The sequence below is a fragment of the Cervus canadensis genome, chromosome 9 (genome assembly GCF_019320065.1).
Source record: "Cervus canadensis isolate Bull #8, Minnesota chromosome 9, ASM1932006v1, whole genome shotgun sequence".
In the NCBI taxonomy this organism is placed as follows: domain Eukaryota; kingdom Metazoa; phylum Chordata; class Mammalia; order Artiodactyla; family Cervidae; genus Cervus; species Cervus canadensis.
Genome location: NC_057394.1, coordinates 69,702,680 through 69,726,222, shown reverse-complemented (window position 1 = coordinate 69,726,222; position 23,543 = coordinate 69,702,680). Strand labels below are relative to the sequence as shown.

At 38.9% G+C, this 23,543-nt stretch overlaps 1 protein-coding gene across 1 annotated transcript; it reads left to right on the top strand.

The window, feature by feature from the left end:
• Positions 1-2,087: 2,087 nt before the first annotated feature.
• Positions 2,088-22,796, top strand: CKAP2 (cytoskeleton associated protein 2). Its single transcript, XM_043477912.1, has 9 exons — positions 2,088-2,246; positions 3,303-3,387; positions 13,624-13,702; positions 13,823-14,682; positions 15,360-15,564; positions 16,995-17,165; positions 19,085-19,154; positions 20,812-21,067; positions 21,548-22,796. Exons 1-9 carry the CDS (start codon positions 2,177-2,179, stop codon positions 21,801-21,803), a joined length of 2,052 nt encoding a protein of 683 aa, XP_043333847.1. The 5' UTR covers positions 2,088-2,176; the 3' UTR covers positions 21,804-22,796.
• The last annotated feature ends 747 nt before the right edge of the window (positions 22,797-23,543 follow it).

Genomic DNA, 23,543 nt, shown 5'->3' with positions numbered 1-23,543 from the left:
AATACATATTGGTCTCTGCCCCAGGTACCTGGCATAGAACTGAAACCCTAGTAAATTCCATAGTGATGACAGCAATAGGAGTATATCTTGTTCTAATCAGAGGACTCTGGGTGGGCTCCTGGATGGCTCTTGAATGAGGGCTGATCACCAGAAAGACCAAGCCATGAATGGAAGCTTGAAAATTTCAGCCCTTCTACTTAGTTTCAAAACATTTCCATCACTTCAAAGTAAAGCCCCTAACACGTTGTCTGTCCTAATTTCCCTCTGACTCCAGTTCTTGGCAGCCCCCAATCTGGGTTATGTCTCTTTGCGACCCCTTGGACTGTAGCCTGCCAGGCTCCTCTATCCATGAAATTCTCCAGGCAAGAATACTGGAGTGGGTAGCCATTCCCTTCTTCAGGGGATCTGCCCAACCCAAGGATCAAACCCCGGTCTCCTGCATTGCAGGCAGATTCTTTACCGTCTGAGCCACCAGGGAAGCCCTATGTCTCTATGGATTTATCTGTTCTGGATATTTTATGTAAACGGAATCATACCATGTATGTGACTTTTTGTGGCTAGCTTCTTTCATTTAGCATAATGCTTTGGAGGGTCGAGTCACTCTTTAACTGTTCTATTTTGTTAAACTGTTTTCTGCCACTTAATGGGAATCCCTGGTGACCCAACCTGTCCAGTGAAACTTTAGTAAATAATCAACAATATTCACAGTAATATCTAAACAGCAGTGAGGTCTTAGGGCTGGTGATGGTGCTGTTTGACTGTTGGTTCTCCCAAAGATGGCCTTAAGTGTAGGCAAAGTTACACTAAAAATGGGATATTTCATCAAGAAAAAAACAAAACAAAACTACAAAATATCCCAAACTAACCTCCCAAACTAATTTAGAAAGATTCTAGCATAAAATGCCTGAAGGAAAAAAAGCAGAGAAAGATGGGAAAAACTGACCACAGTTGACAGCCATCTGTGGAGGCCCTCTAACATGGGCAGGGAAGATTGGAATTACATCTTCCTGTCTCTTTCTTCACCTTTAAAATCTGGCTGAAACATTCCAGCCAAACCTAGGTTCAGTGATCAAGCAAGGCAGAGAAAAGGTATGATCACTGTACTCAAAACCAGAAAGGCACAGCCCAGAACTCTCTCTCTCCACCCACTCCTCATCATTCAGAAAACCATCTAGGTCTAAATTATTTCATTTTGTCTCATCCATTAGGTGTTTGTGAGTGTTTTATGAAGTTAATATTTTTGGATGAGGACTGAAAGATTATGGCAGCACACTTAAACGTACAAATACACAAAATGCCTATGAGAAACGCTGGTTTTGCCTTCACAGGATTATAAAACAAGGGTTTATCCTCATTTTAAACTTTTCTCTTTCTCTCCTCTTTTTCTGATAATTGTGTAGTACATCTGATAACTGTGTAGTACAGAGGAAAAAGTGAAAGAAAAGTGTTAGTCGTTCAGTGGTGTCCAATTCTTTGCGACCCCTTGGGCTGTGGCCGGCCAGGCTCCTCTGTCCATGGCATTTTTAGGCAAGAGTACTGGAGTGAGTTGCCATTTCCTTCTCCAGGGAATCTTCTCAGGGATGGAACCTGCGTCTCTTGCATTGCAGGAAGAGTAGACCCTCATTTCAGTTCCTCTTTGCAATCTGTGCCAACGTGGACATGTAACTACTGAGCCTGATAACTTCCCACTTCAGGGTGGTGATGCGGCAATGAATATTTGTGAAAGGGAAATACACACGCTCTGGGTACAGCAGTGGACACTTACAACCCTCAGTAAACACACCAGACAACACTTTTCTCCTCTGCCTTCCTCAATGCAGTGTGAGCGTCTAAAGAAGAGCTCTATCTGCTACCGAGCAGAGACGTAGCAGGCCGACTCCTCTCACATGGCCAAGTCCAAGCCCAAGCCCAACCCCATGCACGCTGTTTAGGTTTGAAAACCCACGGACTCAGTCCAGAGCGGTCCTAACCGAAGTCGAGAGCCGCAAGCCCCGCCTCTGCAACCGTAGCTCAGGCCACGCCCCTCCGCGCCCATTGGCTCGTTCAATTCACGCCGAGCACCAATGGGCGGCCGCGCTGTCTAAGGCAGAGCCCCGCGCGCCCAGAGGCAGACAACAGCGGCGGCGTCCGCAGGGACTCTACGCCGGAGACGCGTACCCCGCTGCCTCGAGCTGCGATGAGCACCCCAGCCATCCCCCAGGACCTGCAGCTGAACCCGAGTCAGAGGGCCCAGTCCGCGTTCAGAGGTGAGGCCCACCGTGGCGGGAGCGGCGCGAGCCCGACTCGGATCGTTTGCCTGAGGGGCCGGGGCGGCCACGGGGGCGGGAAGGCTCGGGCAAGGCCGTCAGGGCCGCGGGGCCGCAGACCGGCTTCCCCCGCTCCCAAACCCGGCACGGTTGTGTGAGAAGCCCGCACGGGGTGCTCGGCCTTTCGCGGCCGCGTTCTCGGCGTTTATGAACTGGACAATCGGAGTGGTGCCCGCTGTGCGATGTTAGTGTACGGGTTGAGCTCCTTGCGTGCGGTCGTGACCGGCTGGTGGGGGAGACGCGTCTCAGGTGAGAGAATCCGTTTAGCCCTGGGCAGGGTAGAAGCGAGTATGCGGGGCTCCCGGGCCGGTGGGGGCGGGGCGGGGCCGCGTCCGCCCGGGGAGAGGATTGCGCCTGCGCAGGGCCCTCCCGCCTCCCAAGTCGGGAGTTCATTTCTGCAGCGAAAAGTGTGCACTTTTGATGCTTCAGATTCAAGGAATGTTGCCTTCGAGTTAAGAGAAATCTAGAGTTGTCCACTCCCGCATCCCGAGTCGGGAGTTCATTTCTGGAGCGAAGGGTGTGCGCATCTGATGCTTCAGATTGAACGCATGTTGCCTTCGAGTTCAGAGAAATCTCGAGTGATCCAGATCTTCAGAAATAATAGCTATTTCTTGGCCTATGGATAGGAAAACAAATTCTCACCCACTTCTGGTAAATTAGAACTTGGAGTCAGGTGTCTCATCTCTACCGTTTAGCTCTTGACACTTGGCTTTCAGGAGCTGTATGTCGACAGTGATGCTCTCCAGACTTTTCACTTTCGGACAGTAGGGAATGTTATTCTTGTTCAGAGTGGTTATGGGGACTAGTTATAGCAACAGTCATTTAAAAATATGATTATTTCTCAAAGGCAGTACTGAAATGGGAAATTTTCGGTTATAGACAATATGTGATCTCAAGTAGAATATTTTTCGAAGTTAAATCAGTATGTTTTTTTAATCAATATTTTATTTGATGTTATTGTATATGATGCTGACCTGTAGCTCTTTTGTTGTTTAGAGCAAAGAAGACAAAAACTCAAGGAGCAGCTGTTAAAAAGAAAAACTTCCTTTGCATGCAAACAGGAAAATCAGATGTTACTCAGGTGAGATCAAATGTTTTTCAATTCACTTCTGTCAAATTAGAGCTGTCCAGTAAAGATGTAATGTGAACCACATGTGTAATGTAAAATTTTCTAGTAGCCACATTTTTAAAGAAGAAATGAATTTTAATAACCTTTTATTTAATCCAGTATTTTAATTTGCATTTTTTTATAATAGGTACTGTATTTATTGATATAGTTTCTCTTGATGAATGCTTCATATCCTTCTCCAGGGTGGAAACTTATGCTTATATTTAGGAGATAGAGCTGGCAGGACTTGGTGATGGATTAGCTGTGGGATATAAAAGAAAAAATAGAGTCAGAGATGATCCTGAATGTCCAGGTTAAAGGAGTCTAAAGAAATATGACAACTAAGTTCAATACCTGACCATTATACTGTGTTTGATAGTGGAAAAGGAAATACTGTGAAGGACATTATTAGATCAGTTTTCAACTGTGAACAATAAGGTGGTAAATCAAGGTAAACTTATGAATTTGATAACTGTTCTGTGAGTATATAAAATCCCTGTTTTTAGGAAATAAACATCAAAGCATTTAGTGGTAAAGAGCCATTATATATATAACTTAATTTGAAAGATTCAGGTAAAAAGTTGTATATATTCTACACATAGACATGTTCAGAAAGAGTGCAAATGATATTGCAAATGGGATAAAATGTTAACAAAAGGCAAATCTGGGTAAAGAATGTATGGATATTCTTTAAATTATTTATAATTTTGCAACTTTATATAAGTTTGGCATTGTTCCCAAATAAAAATTTTAAAAAATTTTTTATATTAATTAGTTTCTTTATAATAAACATTTTCTTTCACAAATCCCAATTTTTTTGTTCAAGACAAAAAGATGATCCTAGACTTTTGATTTGAATAACTGGGTGGATGGTGATCCTATATATTGAGATGGGAAGCCTGAGTGAGGAGTGGGAGAATCCAGAGCTCTGTTTGACCATGATAAGTTTGAGGTAGCAAGAAGACATCTAAGTGGAGATGCCAAACAGTGATGTGTGTGAAGTTCAGGGGTGAGAATTGGACTAGAGATAAAAACTTGGGAGTTGTCTGTGTGTAGATGGTATTTATTTAAAACCTTGAGGTGGAATGAAATTAATAGAGGGAAAGCAGAGAAAGAACATTAATTCAAATGTGACTGTGACTCTCAACTACTTATTTAAATAAGGAATCCAACTGGGTTATGGGGTTTAGAGTACTCTTATACACAATGGGAAGAAAAGAACATTCTAAACTCAACTATAGAGCTCTCAACCTCTGTTGACCCTAAAATATACCTTTAGTTCACCTTTTTTATATCTCTAAAGTTGAAATCTGACTTAGAATCAAAGGCATGTCCAACTGACCCTTTTTTCCCCCACTTTGTTCACAGAATACGAAATCACTCGCTAAGAGAGTCTCATGGCCTGTACTAACTAGCCTGTATCTGTAAAAGGAAGTTTGGGTTTAATTCTTTTTTTTTTTTTGAAAGATAATTGCTTTACAGAATTTTGTTGTTTTCTGTCAAACCCCAACATGAATCAGCCACAGGTACACATATATCCCCTCCCTTTTGAAACCTCCCTCCGCATCCCACCCCTCTCGGTTGATACAGAGCCCCTGTTTGAGCTTCCTGAGCCATACAGCAAATTCCCATTGGCTGTCTTTTACATATGCTACTGTAAGTTTCCATGTTACTTCCATACATCTAACCCTCTCCTCCCCTCTCCCCATGTCCATAAGTCTATTCTCTATGTCTCCGTTAGTGAGGTCGGTCAGTTGTGTCCTCCTCTTTGCGACCCCGTGGACTATAGCCTACCAGGCTCCTCTGTCTGTGGGATTCTCCAGGCAAGAAAACTGGAGTGGGTTGCCAGTTCCTTCTCCAGGGGATCTTCCCAACGCAGGGATTGAACCCAGGTCTCCCACATTGGAGGCAGATGTTTTACCCTCTGAGCCACTAGGGAAGCCCCATTGCTGCCCTGTAAATAAATTCTTCAGTACCATTTTTCTAGATTCTGTATATGTGCGTTGGAATACGATATTTATCTTTCTCTTTCTGACTCACTTCACTCTGTATAGTAGGTTCAGTTCATCCACCTCATCAGAACTGACTCAAATGCGTTCCATTTCATGGCTGAGTAATATTCTATTGTGTGTATGTACTACAACTTCTTTATCCATTCATGGACATCTAGGTGCTTCCATGTTCTAGCTATTGTAAATAGTGCTGCAATGAACAATGGGATACATGTGTCTTTTTCAATTTTGGTTTCCTCAGGGTGTATGCCTACGAGTGGGATTGCTGGGTCATATGGTGGTTTTCTTCCTAGTTTTTTAAGGAATCTCCATACTGTCTTCCATAGTGGCTGTATCAATTTACATTCCCACCAACAGTGCAAGAGTGTTCCCTTTTCTCCACACCCTCTCCAGCGTTTATTGTTTGTAGACTTTTTGATGATGGCCATTCTGACTGGTGGGAGGCTATATCTCATTGTAGTTTTGATTTGCTTTTCTCTAATAATGAGCGATGTTGAGCATCTTTTCATGTGTTTGTTAGCCATCTGTATGTCTTCTTTGGAGAAATTTCTGTTTAGGTCTTTTTCCCACTTTTTGATTGGGTTGTTTGTTTTTCTGGTATTGAGTTGTATGACTTGCTTGTATATTTTGGAAATTAATCCTTTGTCAGTTGTTTCATTTGCTATTATTTTCTCCCATTCTGAGGGTTGTCTTTTCACCTTGCTTATAGTTTCCTTTGCTGTGCAAAAGCTTTTAAGTTTAATCAGGTCCCACTTGTTTACTTTTGTTTTTATTTCCTTTACCCTAGGAGGTGAGTGAAAGAGGATCTTGCTTTGATTTATGTCATCGAGTATTCTATGTTTTCCTCTAAAAGTTTTATAGTTTCTGATCTTAATTTAGGTCTTTAATCCATTTTGAGTTTATCTTTGTGTATGGTGTTAGGAAGTGTTCTAATTTCATTCTTTTACATGTAGCTGTCCAGTTTTCCCAGCACCATTTATTAAAGAGGCTGTCTTTCCCCACTGTATATTCTTGCCTTCTTTGTCAAAAATAAGGTACCCATAGGTGCTTGGGTTTATTTCTGGGCTTTCTGTGTTGTTCCACTGGTCTATATTTTTGTTTTCATGCCAGTACCATACAGTCTTGATGACTGTAGCTTTGTAGTATAATCTGAAGTCAGGAAGGTTGATTCCTCCAGCTCCATTCTTCTTTCTCAAGACTGCTTTGGCTATTTGGGGTCTTTTGTGTTTCCATATGAATTGTGAAATTTTTTTTTCTAGTTCTGTGAAAAATGCCATTGGTAATTTGATAGGAATCACATTGAATCTGTAGATTGCATTTGGTAGTATAGTCATTTTCACAATATTGATTCTTCCTACCCAGGAACATGGAGTATCTCTCCATCTGTTTATGTCATCTTTGATTTCTTTCATCAGTGTCTTATAATTTTCTATGTACAGTTCTTTTGTCTCCTTATGTAAGTTTATTCCTAGATATTTAATTCTTTTTGTTGCAGTGGTGAATGGGATCGATTCCTTAATTTCTCTGTCTGATTTTTCATTGTTAATGTATAGAAATGCAAGTGACTTCTGTGTATTGATTTTGTACCTGCAACTTTGCTAAATTCACTGATTAACTCTAGTCATTTTCTGATACTATCCTTAAGGTTTTCTATGTACAGTATCATGTCATCTGCAAACAGTGAGAGCTTTACTTCTTCTTTTCTGATCTGGATTCCTTTTATTTCTTTTTTTTCTCTGATTGCTGTAGCTAGGACTTCCAGAACTATGTTGAATAATAATGGTGAGAGTGGACACCCTTGTCTTGTTCCTGATCTTAGGGGGAATGCTTTCAGTTTTTCACCATTAGAATAATGCTTGCTGTAGGCTTATCATATATGGCCTTTACTATGTTGAGGTAGGTTCCTTCTATGCCTATTTTTTGAAGAATTTTAATCATAAATGGGTGCTGAATTTTTTTCAAAGGCTTTTTCTGCATCTATTGAGATTATCATATGGTTTTCATCTTTCAGTTTGTTAATATGGTGTATCATACTGATTGATTTGCGTATATTGAAGAATCCTTGCACTCCTGGAATAAACCCAACTTGATCATGGTATATGAGTTTTTGATGTGTTGCCAAATTCTATTTGCTAAAATTTTGTTGAGGATTTGTGCATCTATGTTCGTCATTGATATTGGCCTGTAGTTTTTTTTGTGTGTGTTGTCTTTGTCTGGTTTTGGTATCAGGGTGATGGTGGCCTCATAGAATGAGTTTGGAAGTGTTCCTTCCTCTGCAATTTTTTGCAAGAGTTTTAGAAGGATAGGCATTAGCTCTTCTCAGAATGTTTGATAGAATTCTCCTGTGAAGCCGTCTGGTCCTGGGCTTTTGTTTTTTGGAAGATTTTTGATCACAGCTTCAATTTCAGTGCTTGTAATTGGGTTGTTCATAATTTCTGTTTCTTCCTGGTTCAGTCCTGGAAGATTGAACTTTTCTAAGAATCTGTCCATTTCTTCCAGGTTATCTATTTTATTGCCATATTGTTGTTCATAATAGTCTCTTATAATCCTTTGTATTTCTGCATTGTCTGTTGTAACCTCTCCTTTTTCATTTCTAATTGTGTTGATTTGATTCTTCTCTTTTTTTCTTGATGAGTCTGGCTAAAGACTTGTCAATTTTATCTTCTCAAAGAACCAGCTTTTAGTTTTATTAATATTTACTGTTGTTTCTTTCATTTCTTTTTCATTTATTTCTGCTTGTATCTTTATGTTTCTTTCCTTCTACTAATTTTTGGGGTTTTTTGTTCTTCTTTTTCCAGTTGTTTTAGGTGTAAAGTCAGGTTGTCTATATTCAATGTTTTTCTTATTTCTTGAGGTAGGACTGTATTGCTATAAACTTCCCTCTTAGAACTGCAGCAAAAGCTACTCCCATAGGTTTTGACTTGTTGTGTTTTCATTGTCATTTGTTTCTAGAAATTTTTTGATTTCCATTTTTGATTTCTTCAGGAACCTATTGGTTTTAGAAATGTGTTGTTTAATCTCCATGTGTTTGTAATGAGATCCATCTCATGTAATGTATCATTTAAGACTTCTGTTTTCTTATTCATTTTCTGTTTTAATGATCTGTCCATTGGTGTGAGTGGGGTGTTAAAGTCTCCTACTATTATTGTGTTACTGTCCATTTCTCCTTTTGTGTCTGTTAGTGTTTCTTATGTACTGAGGTGCTCCTGTGTTGGGTGCATGAAGTTGCTCAGTCGTGTCCAACTCTTTGCGACCCCATGGACAGTAGCCTACCAGGCTTCTTCGTCCATGGGATTTTCCAGGCAAGAGTACTGGAGTGGGCTCCCATTTCCTTCTCCAAGGGATCTTCCCAACCCAAGGATCGAACCCGGCGTTGGGTGCATAGATATTTACAATTGTTATGTCTTCCTTTTGGACTGATCCCTTGATCATTATGCAGTGTTCTTCCTTATCTCTTATAATATTCTTTATTTTAAGGTCTGTTTTGTCTAATATGAAGATTGCTACTCCAGCTTTCTTTTGCTTCCCATTTGCATGGAATATATTTTCCCATCCCCTCACTTTCAGTCTATATGTGTCTTTAGGTCTGATGTGGGTTTCTTGTAGACAGCATTTGTATGGGTCTTGTTTTTTTATCCATTCAGCCAGTCTATGTCTTTTGGTTGAAGCATTTAATCCATTTACATTTAAAGTAATTATTGATACATATGTTCCTATTGCCATTTCTTAATTGTTTGGGGTTGATTTTGTAGATCTTTTTCTTTCTCTTGTATTTCTTGACTATATAAGCCCCTGTAACATTTGTTGTAAAGCTGATTTGGTGGTATTGAATTCTCTTAACTTTTGCTTGTCTGAGAAACTTTATTTCTCCATCAATTTTGAATGAGATCCTTGCCAGGTACAGTAATCTTGGTTGTAGATTTTTCTTTTTCCCTTTCAGTACTTTAAATATATCCTGCATTCCCTTCTGGCCTGCAGAATTTCTGCTGAAAGATCAGCTGTTAAGCATATGGGGTTTCCTTTGTATGTTACTTGTTGCCTGTCCCTTGCTGCTTTTAATAGTTTTTCTTTGTGTTTAGTCTTTGTTAGTTTAATTAGTATGTGTCTTGGCATGTTCCTCCTTGGGTTTATCCTGTATGGGACTCTTTATGTCATTGACTATTTCTTTTTCCACGTTGGGGAAATTTTCAACTATAATCTCTTCAAAAATTTTCTCATACCCTTTCTTTTTCTTTTCTTCTGGGACCCGTACAATTTGAATGTTTGTGCGTTTGATATTGTCCCAGAGGTCTCTGAGACTATCAGTTCTTTTCAGAAGTTATTTCCATCATTTTATCTTCTAGTTCACTGATTCGTTCTTCTGCTTCCTATATTCTGCTATAGATTCCTTCTAGAGTATTTTTAATTTCAGTAATTGTGTTGTTTGTCTCTGTATGTTTATTCTTTAATTCTTCTAGGTCTTTGTTAATTGATTCTTGCATTTTCTCCATTTTGTTTTTTGATTATCTTTACTATCATTATTCTGAATTCTTTTTCATGTAGCTTGCCTATTTCCTCTTAATTTATTTGGACTTCTGTGTTTCTGGTTTGTTCCTTTATTTGTGTAGTATTTCTCTGCCTTTTCGTTATTTTTTTTAACTCATTGTGTTTGAGGTCTCCTTTTCCCAGGCTTCAAGGTTAAATTCTTTCTTCATTTTGGTTTCTGCCCTTCTTAAGGTTGGCCCAGTGGTTTATGTAAGCTTCTAAAAGGGTGAGATTTGTGCTGAGTCTTTGTTTTTCCTCTGATGGGCAAGGCTGAGTGAGGTGGTAATCCTGTCTGCTGATATTGGGTTTGTATTTTTGTTTTGTTTGTTGTTTAGATGAGGCCTCCTGCATAGTGTGCTACTGGTGGTTGGGTGATGCCGGCAATTGTATTCAAGTGGTTTCCTCTGTGTGAGTTCTCTTTATTTGATACCCCCTAGGGTTAGTTCTCTGGTAGTCTAGGGTCTTTGGGTCAGTGCTACCACTCCAAAGGCTCAGGGCTGGATCTCTGGTCAGGATCAAAGATTCTACAAGTGGTTTGTTATGGCATTAAGTGAGATTAAAACAAATATCCAAAAACGAGGGACCAAAGATGCACTGTAGACAAATGGCAGTTACAAAATCAGTCAAATAATAATTACAATAATGGAATATACATATACAGCCGTGAGCAAAGTCAAAATAGTCCAACAAAAGTAAAGTACAATAGATTGACCCAGCGAACAAAGGAAATCAAAAATTATATTTACCAGTTAAGAACAAAACTAACTAAAGCACAAACTGGAAAACAAAACTAAAGCAAGGTGTCAAGTGGGTAATAAAGCAATGAAAGCAAAACTAACAAATATGTTGAGAGAAAAGAAAAGAAAGAATAGATATACAAAGTTAAATAGAGGTATTTGAGGAAGATTTATATCTATTAAAGATTAATTGCAAGAGAAAAGAACAGTAGGAAAGGCAAGCAAAGAAATAAATGTAGGAAAATATAATAGGTTTAAAAAATTTTTAAGTTAAAATTATAAAAAAGAGAAAAAAAAAACAGAAGAAAAAAAGAGGAAAGAAGAAAGGGAAAAAAAAGGAAAACTCAACAGAATTGCAAAAGCCTAATGCAAAGGCAGAGGTTTATAACAATAATAAAAATTAAAAGTGTGACTGCATATACACATATACACCCATAAGCAAAATCAAAACAGTCCAACAAAAATAAAGTACAGTAGATTGACCCTGCAAACAAAGGAAACCAAAAATTATATCTACCAGAGCAAAACTAACTAAATCACAAACTGGAAAACAAAACTAAAGCAAGGTGCCAATTGGGGAATAAAGTAATGAAAATAAAACTAACAAATATGTTGAGAGGAAAAGAAAGAAAGAATAGATATGCAGAATTAAATAGAGGTAGATAGAGAAGATTTATATACATTAAAGATTAACTGCAAGGAAGAAAGAACAGTAGAAAAAGCCAACAAAGGAATAAATGTAGGAAAAATAATAAAGGTTTAAAATTTTTTTAAAGAGAAAAGAAAAAAAAAGGAAACTCTAGAACTGCAAAAGCCCAAAATAGAGGCAGAGGTTTATAACAACCTGCTCCTACTCCTCTGTGTTCCTACCTCCAGTGTCCACAGCTAGTGCATTTTCTTTTGTGGGAGCTCTCAGTGACCTTTTATATATTCTGTAGATAGAGTCTACATAATTGATCGTGTGAATTTTTTTTTTTTTTTTAATCGTGTTGATATAATCTGCAGCTATACAGCTGGTGGGAAGGTTTTGGGTCTTCTTCTTAGCCACACTGCCCCTGGGTTTCAATTGTGGTTTTATCTCCACCTCTGCATGTGGGTCGTCCACTGGGGTTTGCTCCTGAGGCTGCCCTGGAGGACTTGGGTTTGCCCCCGTGAGGGCCAGGTGTGGAGGTGGTGCAGCTGCTTAGGTCGCAGGGGTTCTGACAGCACCAGGTACTCGGGAGTTGGCGGCCAGGGCAGCAGGAAATACCGTGCTCTAGAAGGGTATGCCACCTGCACTGGCCAATACACTTCAGTATTCTTGCCTGGAGAACCCCTCCCTGACAGAAGCCTGGCAGGCCACAGTCTACAGGGTTGCAGAGTTGGACGCTACCAAAGCAACCCTGTGCACAAAGATGCAAGGCTTTTTTGCCTGTGGCAGCTCTGCCCCAGTGAGAGTTGAGCGTGAAGGTGGCGCAGCTGCTTGACTTGGGGAACCCTGGTGGTGCCAAGTGTGCAGGGACACGGGCTGCCTCTGTCGCAGGAGTTGGGGCCCTATCACAGTCTTTTCTCAGGCCTCTCGGAGCTGGTGATCAGAAGGCTTCTTTGGCCAGTCTTTCTCTGCAGCTCTGCGCGTTTAGGCTTAGAGGGCTCCCTTGCCTGGGGCCCTTCTCTGTTGTTCCGTGCATCAGGCACATAGAGGGGACCCCTGGCTGGGGTCCTCTGGGTGGTTGCCTACTCTGTACTTGGGCGCATCAGTCACTTAAAGGAGCACCCTGGGTGGGGTCCTACTCTGGTAGGTCAGTGCATCAGGCGTTTGATGGGCCAGCCTCTCTATTGTTCAGCGGCCAGTGCTGGCACGTGGTGGGAGAGAGGCTATGGTGATGGGTCCACCCCCTACGTGTGACTCAGCAGTATCGCCTTGCATCCATAGCTGCCTGGCTTCCCTCCACAGGCATTTCCCACCAGTCTCCTCCCTCACATCCCCTCGATCCATCTCTCTGCAGTCAACAGCAGCCCTTGCCCTGGGATTGCTCCACAATCCCTAAACTCCAGCTCCCAGCCGCTGCACCTTCCAGGGGATTACATCCCTGTCCAGGGTACGTATGGCTGCGCTAAGGACTGTCTGATTCTCATTCCATTTAGCCTGCCACAGATCAGCTGTTTGACTCTCAGCCTTAAATGTTTCTCCTCTGACTCAGACAACTGCCCCAGTGTGGGGATCAGACCCCTGTTTCAGTTCCCCCATCCGCCTAGGGCAGGCCCAGTCCTAACTAACACTCCTGTTTTTCCCTCTAGCTCCTTTGTCCTACCGAGTTTTGCGTGGGTCTGTATATCCTTTTCTGCTGGTCAGGTACTCCTGTCCGCTCTCAACTGGTGTTCTGCATGCACTTCTATGTCTGAGGGTGTATTCCTGATGTATCCGTGGAGAGAGACTCCACATCCACCTACTCATCCGCCATCTTGTTCCTAGGTTTAATTCTTGAAGAACCTTTTGCTTGGGATGTATAGTCTAAATGCAGTGCCATCTAGAAACTAAAATCCACATTAATTAATAAATTAATTGTGTGTTTGAAAATTTTTGGATTTCTTTTGGGAGAGCTGTTTTTTTCCAAGGTAAGTCTGGTACCAGGTACTTAAAACTAACCAAAGAAAGTGTTGCTTAACAAAGATTTTTGAAGACTTGTTTGAACAACTAGAGAATGGTTTAGAATGAGACTATGGGGGGAGGGTTTAAGATCTTGTAAGAAAATATCTTTACTTTTCCTAGCTATGTTGTTTATGCTTTAAATCACCCTACAATAAAGAAAAGTTTTGCTTAGGACAAGTCAACCTCAGCTCAGTTCTTGCCTCAATTTAGAACTATCAAGTCGGAGAGTGGTTATATCCTCCTATACCTCCCCTCAAAAAGGAAGCATTATCTAAAAGCATGTGGATTTTCTTTTCTTTTCTTTAAGTGATGGAGATCAGAGAGTCAGGACATCTGAAGGCCAGATCCAAGAAGGGAAAAAAGTTCTGAAAATAAAGACAAAAATGGTAAGATACGGAGTAGTTCTCCATCCCTTTTCCCTCATCCCTAAAGAAGGTTTTTTCCCTAAACTCTTTTTGAAAGAAAGGAATTCTAAAATACTGATTTGTCTTAAATAACTCTTCTAGGCTGATAAAGAGAATGTTGGTAGACCTACCGGGATCAAAAATAATTTAACAGTGGAAAAAAACTGTATTCCTTTAAAACCTTCTAATGAATTAACCAATTCAACTATAGCTACGGATCCACCTAATTCTGAGGATAATAATCAAACTCTGCCATTGTTACCAGTTAAAGATGACCCCCAAAGTCAGCATAGAACATTAAGCCAAACATTTCACCTTAAAAACAACAGTAAGAAAAAAACAGTGATTACAGAAAAACCAAAGCACGATGCTAACGTGCCCAAGAAACCTGTGCTTGGAGCATATCGTGGACAAATTGTTCAGTCTAAGATTAATTCCTTTAGAAAACCACTGCAAGTAAAAGATGACAGTTCTACAACAACCAAGAAACTTCCAGCGACTGTCTCTAAAGCCACAAAGCCTCAGCTTGGAGACGTCAGCAGCATAACAGTAAAAAGTGATAGAGCCTCACATATGACAACTGCCACTAAATTTGCAAACACTACATCTCATATCCGACACCTTGTGCGACCTCCTATTAGAAGTCAGCACAGTGAAACCCAGGACGCCATGAAACAGGGCAGCAGCAGGATGTCTGCCAATGTTACAGTCCGGAAGGGGCCTCGAGAGAAAGAGTTAAATACAGTTTCATCTGGCATCAAGACCAGTTCTTCACAGGACACAAAAGGAAATAAGACACTATCAAAAAGCATGACAGCCGAAATGGTAGCCAGGCCTGCTTCATCTTCTAATACTAAACTGATAGAAAAGTCAAAAAGCACTGACCAGCGCAGACACACTACGGTGAAAGCAGCTGTCGACAGTAGATGGACTCGGCCCAAAGAAACTGCGGAAGAGAGAAAGTAAGTAGATGTAATTTTATTAGCTCAGTTTTCAGTAGAGTACCATTTGTGAATTCGGCTTATCATTTCCTTGATACTAGAGTATTTGAGGTTTTTGTACATGGATTCTCTTCATATGCAGATCAGCCTAAGGCTATTTATATTGTGGAACAGTATATCCTAAGTTACTATACTTGAGTATGTTTGATTGGGCTTACCTGGTGACTCAGTGGTGAAGAATCCACCTGCAATGCAGAAGACACAGGTTTGATCCCTGGGTTGGGAAGAAACCCTGCAGAAGGAAATTGCAACCCACTCCAATATTCTTGCCAGGGTAATCCCATGGACAGAGGAGCCCGGTGGGCTACAGTCCATGGGGTCGCAAAAGAGTCGGATGTGACTTAGCAACTAAAACCAAACCAAAACAGGTTTAATTAGGTTGTTTTATGTAATCAAAGGTAAAATGGTTAATGAAATTGGGAAATGTTTTATAACCTCTCCATTTAAAAATGCATTCTTGGGGTCTTGGCGCATATAGTTAACATTGATATGTTCCCTCTTTATCTTCAAAAAGGTGAACTATATATGTGCCACTAGTGTAGAATTAAAGACTGGAAGTGTTGTTCAGCTTTCACTGTGTTTGACAGAATTCTGTCATCAGTGTCACAGTAATGTTTATATGCTGCTTCTAACTGTAGAGCTCGTCTGAGTGAGTGGAAAGCTGGCAAAGGAAGAATTCTGAAACGGCCTCCAAGCTCAGCAGTTACCCGGCCTGAGCCTGAAACACAAGATGAACAACCTGTTGGATCCTTCTGGACTACCATGGCAGAAGAAGATGAGCAACGACTGTTTACTGAAAAAGTAAACAAGACATTTTCTGAATGCCTGAAGCTGATTAATGAGGTAGATAGAGTGTTTATCTTATATTTGTTTATAGCTTTATAGCTTATAGCTTAATAGCTTACAAATTAAGTTTATAGCTTACAAATTACCTTCATCAGTGTTATCTCATTAAATTATATCATCAGTCTTTTTTGACCAATTAATGTGTCATCAGTGTCATGGAGACTTAATTGTGAGATTGTTTCTCTTTAGCCTTTAATGGGCTACATTCTAATTGAGTTCCTATAAATGTATCAAAGGGATTCTTAGATTTTTTTCCATTGAGTTTATAAATATTGTATTTCTCTAAGATATTAATATAGAGTGGACTGGGGGTGGGTATTTGCTCTGATACTTCTGTTTTTTACATTCAGTCAACGTATTTACAAATTATTTTTTCTACTCCTTCTATACTTTACCAAAGACTAGCAGCACAAATTATTATCACAGATTAAATTTAACTAAAATATTTGCAAACCAAATCCCATTACTCTAAACCAACATGGTCTTGAACTGTAGAATTTAATGATTTGGACCAGAATTTTATGGGAATGATAATCAACTTCAGAGTGTGTGTGTGTGTATTTTTTCCTCCTGACTTTTCCTTAATCTTGCTTTGGTCACTCACTGGTGTCTAAACATAGCAAGAGTGATGAATATACAGAGGGTGATTTCAAACCTTTCTCTAGTCTTTATGAATATCTGTAAACTTTTTGTAGTTCTGACAGCCAGTGAAAATTATGGTCAGGGAAACTGATTCTATTCCTATCTACTCTACTGGGGTTTTTTATTGATACTGTGGAATTTTCTGCCCTACTATTTACCTATATATAGCTGTTAATTATATAAGCCATTACAGATTCATTTTTTTAATCTTACTATCAAAACCTGACAAAGATAATCAGGAAAAAAAAAAAACTAGCGAGCTGTTTCCATAAGCATTTGGTAGGTTAAAAAATTATAAATAAAGTAATAACAAATAGGGACTCCCCTGGTGGTCCAGTGGCTAGGACTCTGCGCTCCCAATGGTAGGGAACCTGGGTTCCATCTCTGCTCGGGGAACTGGATCCCACTTGCTTCAACAAGAAGATCCTGCAAGCCACAACTGAGAACAGGCACAGGCGGAAAGAAGTGTGTATGTACATACATCAACAAATAGAATTCCATAGCATACAAGAGGGTAAACATAAAGACTGAGTAGCGTGTTAGTCACTTTTTTTACTTATTTTTTCTCAACTAGTGTTTCTTTTTTCTAACTCTTGACTGACCTACTTCTTGCTAACCATTCAGAATAAGTTTGGAGTAAGGAAAACAATGGTGACTATTATATGAATAATTTTCTACCAACCTTTTTTTCTCTTTATCACTGATCCTGATTGTAGTAGGCTTACTTAATTGTTCATAGTTTGTAGACTAAACAGCATCACTCACTTTATTTCTTGCTGTTTTAGGGGTGTCCAAAAGAAGAAGTATTAGTTACACTAAACGACCTGATTAAAAATATTCCGGATGCCAAAAAGCTTGTTAAATATTGGATATGCCTTGCACATATTGAATCACTCACAAGTCCTATTGAAAATATTATCGCAATCTATGAGAAGGCCATTCTGGCAGGAGCTCAGGTGAGATGATAACTTATGGGTCATTATTATTTCAGTGTAAATAATTCAGAATTATTTTGGAACACGTCACCATATAACTTGATACAATTTTGCTTATTTATGCGGCAGTAATGAATGTTTAAAGACTACAGAATTACATATTATAGAGGCTGTTTTTCTCCCTTCTAAAACTTGCTCATGTACTAGGGATAGTCAGACCTTAGAAAATGGATATAAGCTGAAATATGCATTTCCTAAAATGTGATGTGAGAAATAGTTTACCACAGCATGTCATTTTGGACATCGTCTAGTGGAGAAATCTACTGAAAGACTGAATTTTCGGTATTAAAAAGTATTTAATAGAAAGCAAATGGAATTAAATTAACTTTAAAAAATGTTAGCAAGCTCTCTTACCAGAGAACTCTCACTTTTTATCTTTATGGACTCACATTTATATGCCATATGTTTGGTCCAGTCACATATAGAAAATGGCAATCAACTAATTTCTCTGACATTAGCACCATAGTGGTTTAATATCATATCTGTTACCTCTTCCCATTGTGCTGCTACAAAAAAGCCCTGGGGCATAGAATAAGTCATATCTTGAGTTTTTATTTGGTTGTTTATTTTGTTTTTATGGGCAGATATTCCTAAATGTATTTCCTTTTGGCCAAGTTTCTCAGAAATGCATTCTTGGAAATTGTTTACAGAGTTTTTAAAAACTTTGCTTTTTCAGCCTTTCCTTAAGAAAGGTCTATATCCTTTAGTATCAGCAAAGCCAACAAATACTATTTGATCTTTCACCTGAATTAACATATCATATATTTAGCAGGTATTCTCTCTAAATGTGTAAGACACTTTGCTGAAGGATAATTGTATTCCACCGAACTTCACCTGGAAGAGAATGTTAGGTCCCTACTTCATTGAGCCAGAAGGGACGTTACTTAATGGTGTTTATGACAGTATAGCTAGGATGCAAAACTAGAGCCAGGCATTCATAGAGAAAGCAGTCAAGAGAGAGATGTGAGACCAGAGCAGAAGTTGGGAAACAGGGATCAAAATTGGACAAGAAAACTGAACACCTGATGGGTGAGTCCTTTAGGACTAAGTTCAAAAATTAAGAATGTGACCCTGAACTTCCCTTTTGTATCATACTTTGAATATACTCCATTAGCAGGCATTGTGGTTCAAGGGAATATAGTAAGTACTTACACTATATGACATTTAATGCATAGTTACTGAACTGCTGAATTTTTGAATGAATGAAATGTTAGACTAATCAACCTTGAACTCTTCAAAGATGCATTTAATAGCATGTGAAACAAAAATATAACCATGGGCTGGAATGAAGGAGAAAAGGAATAAAGTAATACAAATTTAGAGTAAACAATATAATCAGCTCTTTGATAGATATTAATAGTCTTAATTTGCTACTTGTTCATTCATTTTATTCCTGTCAAGCAAGCAGTAATAGTTACCATAGGGTTAAGAAAAATTAACAGGGAAATTTTTTAAATTGATAAAATTCTATCCCTTAACCCTGGTGGCTCAGAGGGTAAAGTGTCTGCCTGCAATGTGGGATCCCTGGGTTGGGAAAATCCCCCAGAGAAGGAAATGGCAACCCACTCAAGTATTCTTGCCTAGAGAATCCCATGGACAGAGAAGCCTGGTGGGCTACAGTCCATGGGGTCGCAAAGAGTCGGACATGACTGAGCGACTTCACTTTCTTTTCTTTAAGTTTATTTTTATTTGGAAAAGATAGTCATGTTTTTCAACTTGAGTAGCAAGAATTCTGAGAAAAATGGTCTAAGAACCATTGCTTTCTTTTAAAATATGTAATTTAATCACTGGATTTAATATTTTCTACTTGGATAACCTAGTTAATGTCTAAGAATATAAAACTTATATGGGTCTGCTTTCTTCATTAAAAAAAAATTAAGCCCATTGAAGAGATGCGACATACAATTGTTGAAATTCTGACAATGAAGAGTCAAGAAAAACTTAAATTTGGTAAGTTAGTTTCTTTTGTTTCCTTCAGGTGAATTGTGATTTAATTTTAAATTTCTTTTCTGAATTATTTTTATCTTTTAAACTTTTTAAAATATTTAAGTTGGTTCTTTCCTCATACTCCTGTTGACTTATCTCTGAAATTCATTGACTCTACATAGTGTAAATAATTCTTAACTAGGAGATCTGGTTCAAAATCGTTATCATGTATCTGTGAAAGTTACCTTACCTCTCTAAGCCTTTTCCTGTCTTGGTCAGGAAGGTTTCCTGGAGTAGGGAATGGCAATCCACTCCAGTATTCTTGCCTGGAGAATCCCGTGGACAGAAGCCTGGCAGGTTACAGTCCATGGGGTTGCAAAGAGTTGGACATGACTAATACTTTAACTTTTTTGACTAGATGATCTCTATAAAGATTTTTTAGTTCAACAGAGAATATTTCTATTTATGGTTGCTGTTAAAAGTACCAGTGGGACATACAGGAGATGTATATGATCTGATCTTAATGGCTGTATTTAATGAAGGAGCTTAAGAGGGAATGGGCTTCCCTGGTGGCTCAGATGGTAAAGAATCTGCCTGCCGTGCAGAGACCTGGGTTTGATCCCTGGGTCAGGAAGATCCCCTGGAGAAGGAGACGGCAACCCACACCAACATTCTTGTCTGGAGAATCCCGTGGACAGAGGAGTCTGACAGGCTACAGTCTGTGGGTTCGCAAAGAATCGGACATGACTGAGCAACCTAATACACACACACGTAAGAGGGAATGATCAGGGTGACAGAAGGAAAACCAGGAAAGACTAGTATATCACAAACCAAAGGCAGAGGAAGGTCTAAGAATAGCCCAACCCATTGAAATGGGTGAAGGGAGGTCAAAAGATACAAACTACCAGTTATAAAATAAATAAGTCCTGGGGATGCAAAGCACAGTGTGGTATCTGAAGTAATAACACTGTATTGCATATTTGAAAGTTGTTGAGAGAGTAAACCTTAGAAGTCCTCATCACAAGGAAAAAGATTTGTAACTGTGTGGGGACAGATGTTAATCATTTCACAATGTATTGTGATCATCATTTTACAATATATACAAATATTAAATCATTATATTGTGTACTTGAAACAAATATTATATGTCAATTATACTGCAATTTTAAAAAATTTATATATTCTAAGCATGCTTGCCCTTTAATTTTGTCTTAGTGGATCATATTTAAGCTCGTACCAAGATTGTCTTCCTTCTGTCTTGTACTCATTTTTCAAGACCCCATGGAAATGTCATTTGTGAAGCCTTCCTTTGCCATCTCCCTGTCCCTCAAGCAAACTCAGTTATTTCTTTGTTTGAGTTCTTGTGACCCTTTGTTTTTTTAACCTCATGTATAGCATTTTCCACATAATTATTTTAAAGCATGTCTCTTCCACAGAATGTGAACTTCTTAAAGGGTGGGGATGATTGCCTTTTGGTATTCATTTCTGAATCCCTGACACATAGGAGATATTAGATATTTGTTAAATAATTGTTAGCAGTATCTGCTTAGAAAAAGTAAATGGTTACAAGATGGCAGTGTGGTTCTTTGATTTTGCAAATTTGGCTAACTGTAAATAACCTTGTCTTCTGAATTTGTTCTTTATATTCAAACAAAAGCTTCATCTATAAATCTCTCCGTAGGAGAAAATATTGAGGAGACTTGTGCAACCAAAGAAGAAATCCAAGAAGCCCACACTGATGATACAGATGTTGATCGAGAATCAGAAAAACTGGAAATGGAAAATAAGCATCCTAGAAATGTGGTGTTTCAAGATTGTGAAAAAGAGCAAAATGACGAAGTAAAAGACCCAACCAGTGATGTTAAAACCCCAAGTACAAACACTAGGGCAGGTTGCTTAATTAAATATAATGTGTCCACTACGCCATACTTGCAAAGGTAAACTTTTAAAATGTAATGTGCTCTTGTTTTTGTGCTTAGGGATTGTGCATGTGGTATTTTGAAATCCTTAAGCTCCCGACTAGAACTATTTGTTAATAGAAAGATTTCAAACAAAATGTGATTGGAACATTTCTGTACATTGGAAATTGGAACATTGGAATTGTACATTGGAAATTGGAACATTCCTGTACTTGCTTTGCTTTTTCCTAAATATTACCATTTTAAAAAAGAAAAACTTTAATTTCTGTGTGTTACTAATATCACTGGGTTTGGAAATTGAACAATTAGCCAATTCTATAGGTATTCAAGTATCTAGTGTGTACAAGTTGTAACAAACAACAAATGGAGAAATGAAAAAGTTCCTGACTTCAGGGAGCTGGCAGGCCCTCTTTCTGTAGGACAAGTCACATGGATAAATGTTTAGTATAAAAGTATGAAGTGAAAATGGGAATAATTTTGTGGGTCTTTCTTTTTTAGTGTAAAAAAGAAGATGCAGTTTGATGAAACAAATTCAGCATATAAAGAGCTAAAGTTTCTAACACCAGTTAGACGTTCTCGACGTCTTCAAGAGAAGACTTCTAAATTGCCAGATATGTTAAAAGACCATTATCCTTGCGTGTCTTCATTGGAACAATTAACAGAGTTGGGCCGTGAAACTGATGCTTTCGTGTGCCGCCCCAACACAGCCCTGTGCGGCATGTTCTCGGAGCCTGACCCGACAGAAGAGGAGTGAGGTTCTGATAAGGAGTGGGGTTATGTTATATTCCAAGAGTGGTTGGCTGGTTGATTGGTTGTGGTTCTGTATGTCGTTTAGGTCAGGAGTTGCCAAGTACCTAAGTATTCACGGCAGAAAGTTAATCCTACCTTGTTGATCTCAACAGACTGAGCTTTTCTCTGAGCTAGGTAATTTGTTAAGACAGTTAGCTTCCTTTGTCACCCAGTTCTGTGGTCTCCGTGTCCCTGGTTGTTCGCTGCCACTCTCCATCAGGGCCAGTGACTCTGCATCTGTGGTCTCTTGACCTCTTTCTTTTTTATTATAGCCAAGGTCATAAGAAGGATAGTTAACTACTCCATTTCTAAGAGAAAATGATTTGTGGTAAGAAAGAAAACATGCCAAAGCTGATGGGTCTTTGGAACTTTAAATCTGAGTTCCTTTCTTAAGTTCCTTTTCTAACTTGACTATGTAAAATGCTAAAAAGTTTTTAACCCCATTGCTTCGTTTGGTAACAGTTTATATAGACTATTAAAATGGAATTAGAGAAGGAATATATACTATTTCATAAATGTCATTGTAGTTTAAGTAGTATTTCTAAAATAACTAATAACTTAAAACTGATTTCTTCCTTGTAATGTTAATATAAACACTTCACTGTTAAATCATGTCTCCTAAAACATGATAATCATACACAGTAGTAGGACTCTTTTCACACATAAATACCACCACTAAAACTGTTTTGTAAGTCTCCAAACTAATACTTAAGTGGCATATATCCTTTATCAACCCTACAGTTTCAAGTAAGGATTTGGTCATTGTAAAAGATTAGTTTTAAAACTGCATAGTATGAATATAGTTAAAAATCACATTACCTATTTATGTTCATGAATTCCGTTTATATAATAGTGCCAATCTTTGTTCTATTTATTGTCTCATGTTCTAGAGAGTAGGATTTTTATTCCTTTTAACTATGTATCTAATATGTATACAATAAAGTAAAATATATAATGATATTGGAATGATATTTCTGTCAACAAATACAAAATGCAATTTAAGCACAGTGAATAAGTGAATGCTTGCCTTTGTTGTTGTTTTTTTTTATTTTCCTTAGGTGAGTTAATTAAATTAATTAATTAAATTTCCCCCTTCCCCAAATCTTCTTACATACTGATTTGTCAGAGCCAGTGACAATCCCCATCTCCGAGGTTTTGGAAAGAGCACAACCATGTGGTGAAGAGTTGGATCAGGAAGAAACAATGGATTAGACTTTCATTCTCTGACCTCTTGCCCAGAGGAGGGACAGCAGAAGCACGTGCACTTGAAAGGTCTCTGCATTGTCATGACTTCTTGGCCCACACAGTCAGTGACCCTGAGCACAGAGGGCCTCAGTGTCTCAGTAGCATTCTGCATAAAGTCCGCTCCAACTTCAGTTACAGTGTAAACCATCTGGTCCAGGTTGTTTTCATCATAGTATCTATAATCAGTTTCAAAGTGTGTTAGTCACTCAGTCTTGTCCAATTCTTTGTGACCCCATGGACTGTAGCCCACCAGGTTCCTCTGTCCATGGAATTCTCCAGGCAAGGATACTGGAGTGGGTTGCCATTTCCTTCTCCGAATGCTTGCCTTTGAAATACATTACAGTCAGACTGGACTTTAGGTTTTTCAACACTAATTAAAAACAGTGTGTGTTTAATGGTGTGTTTCCTTTTGAAAAATTAATCTGTTTATCAAAACTTTTACCTTATTCTTTTTTTCATA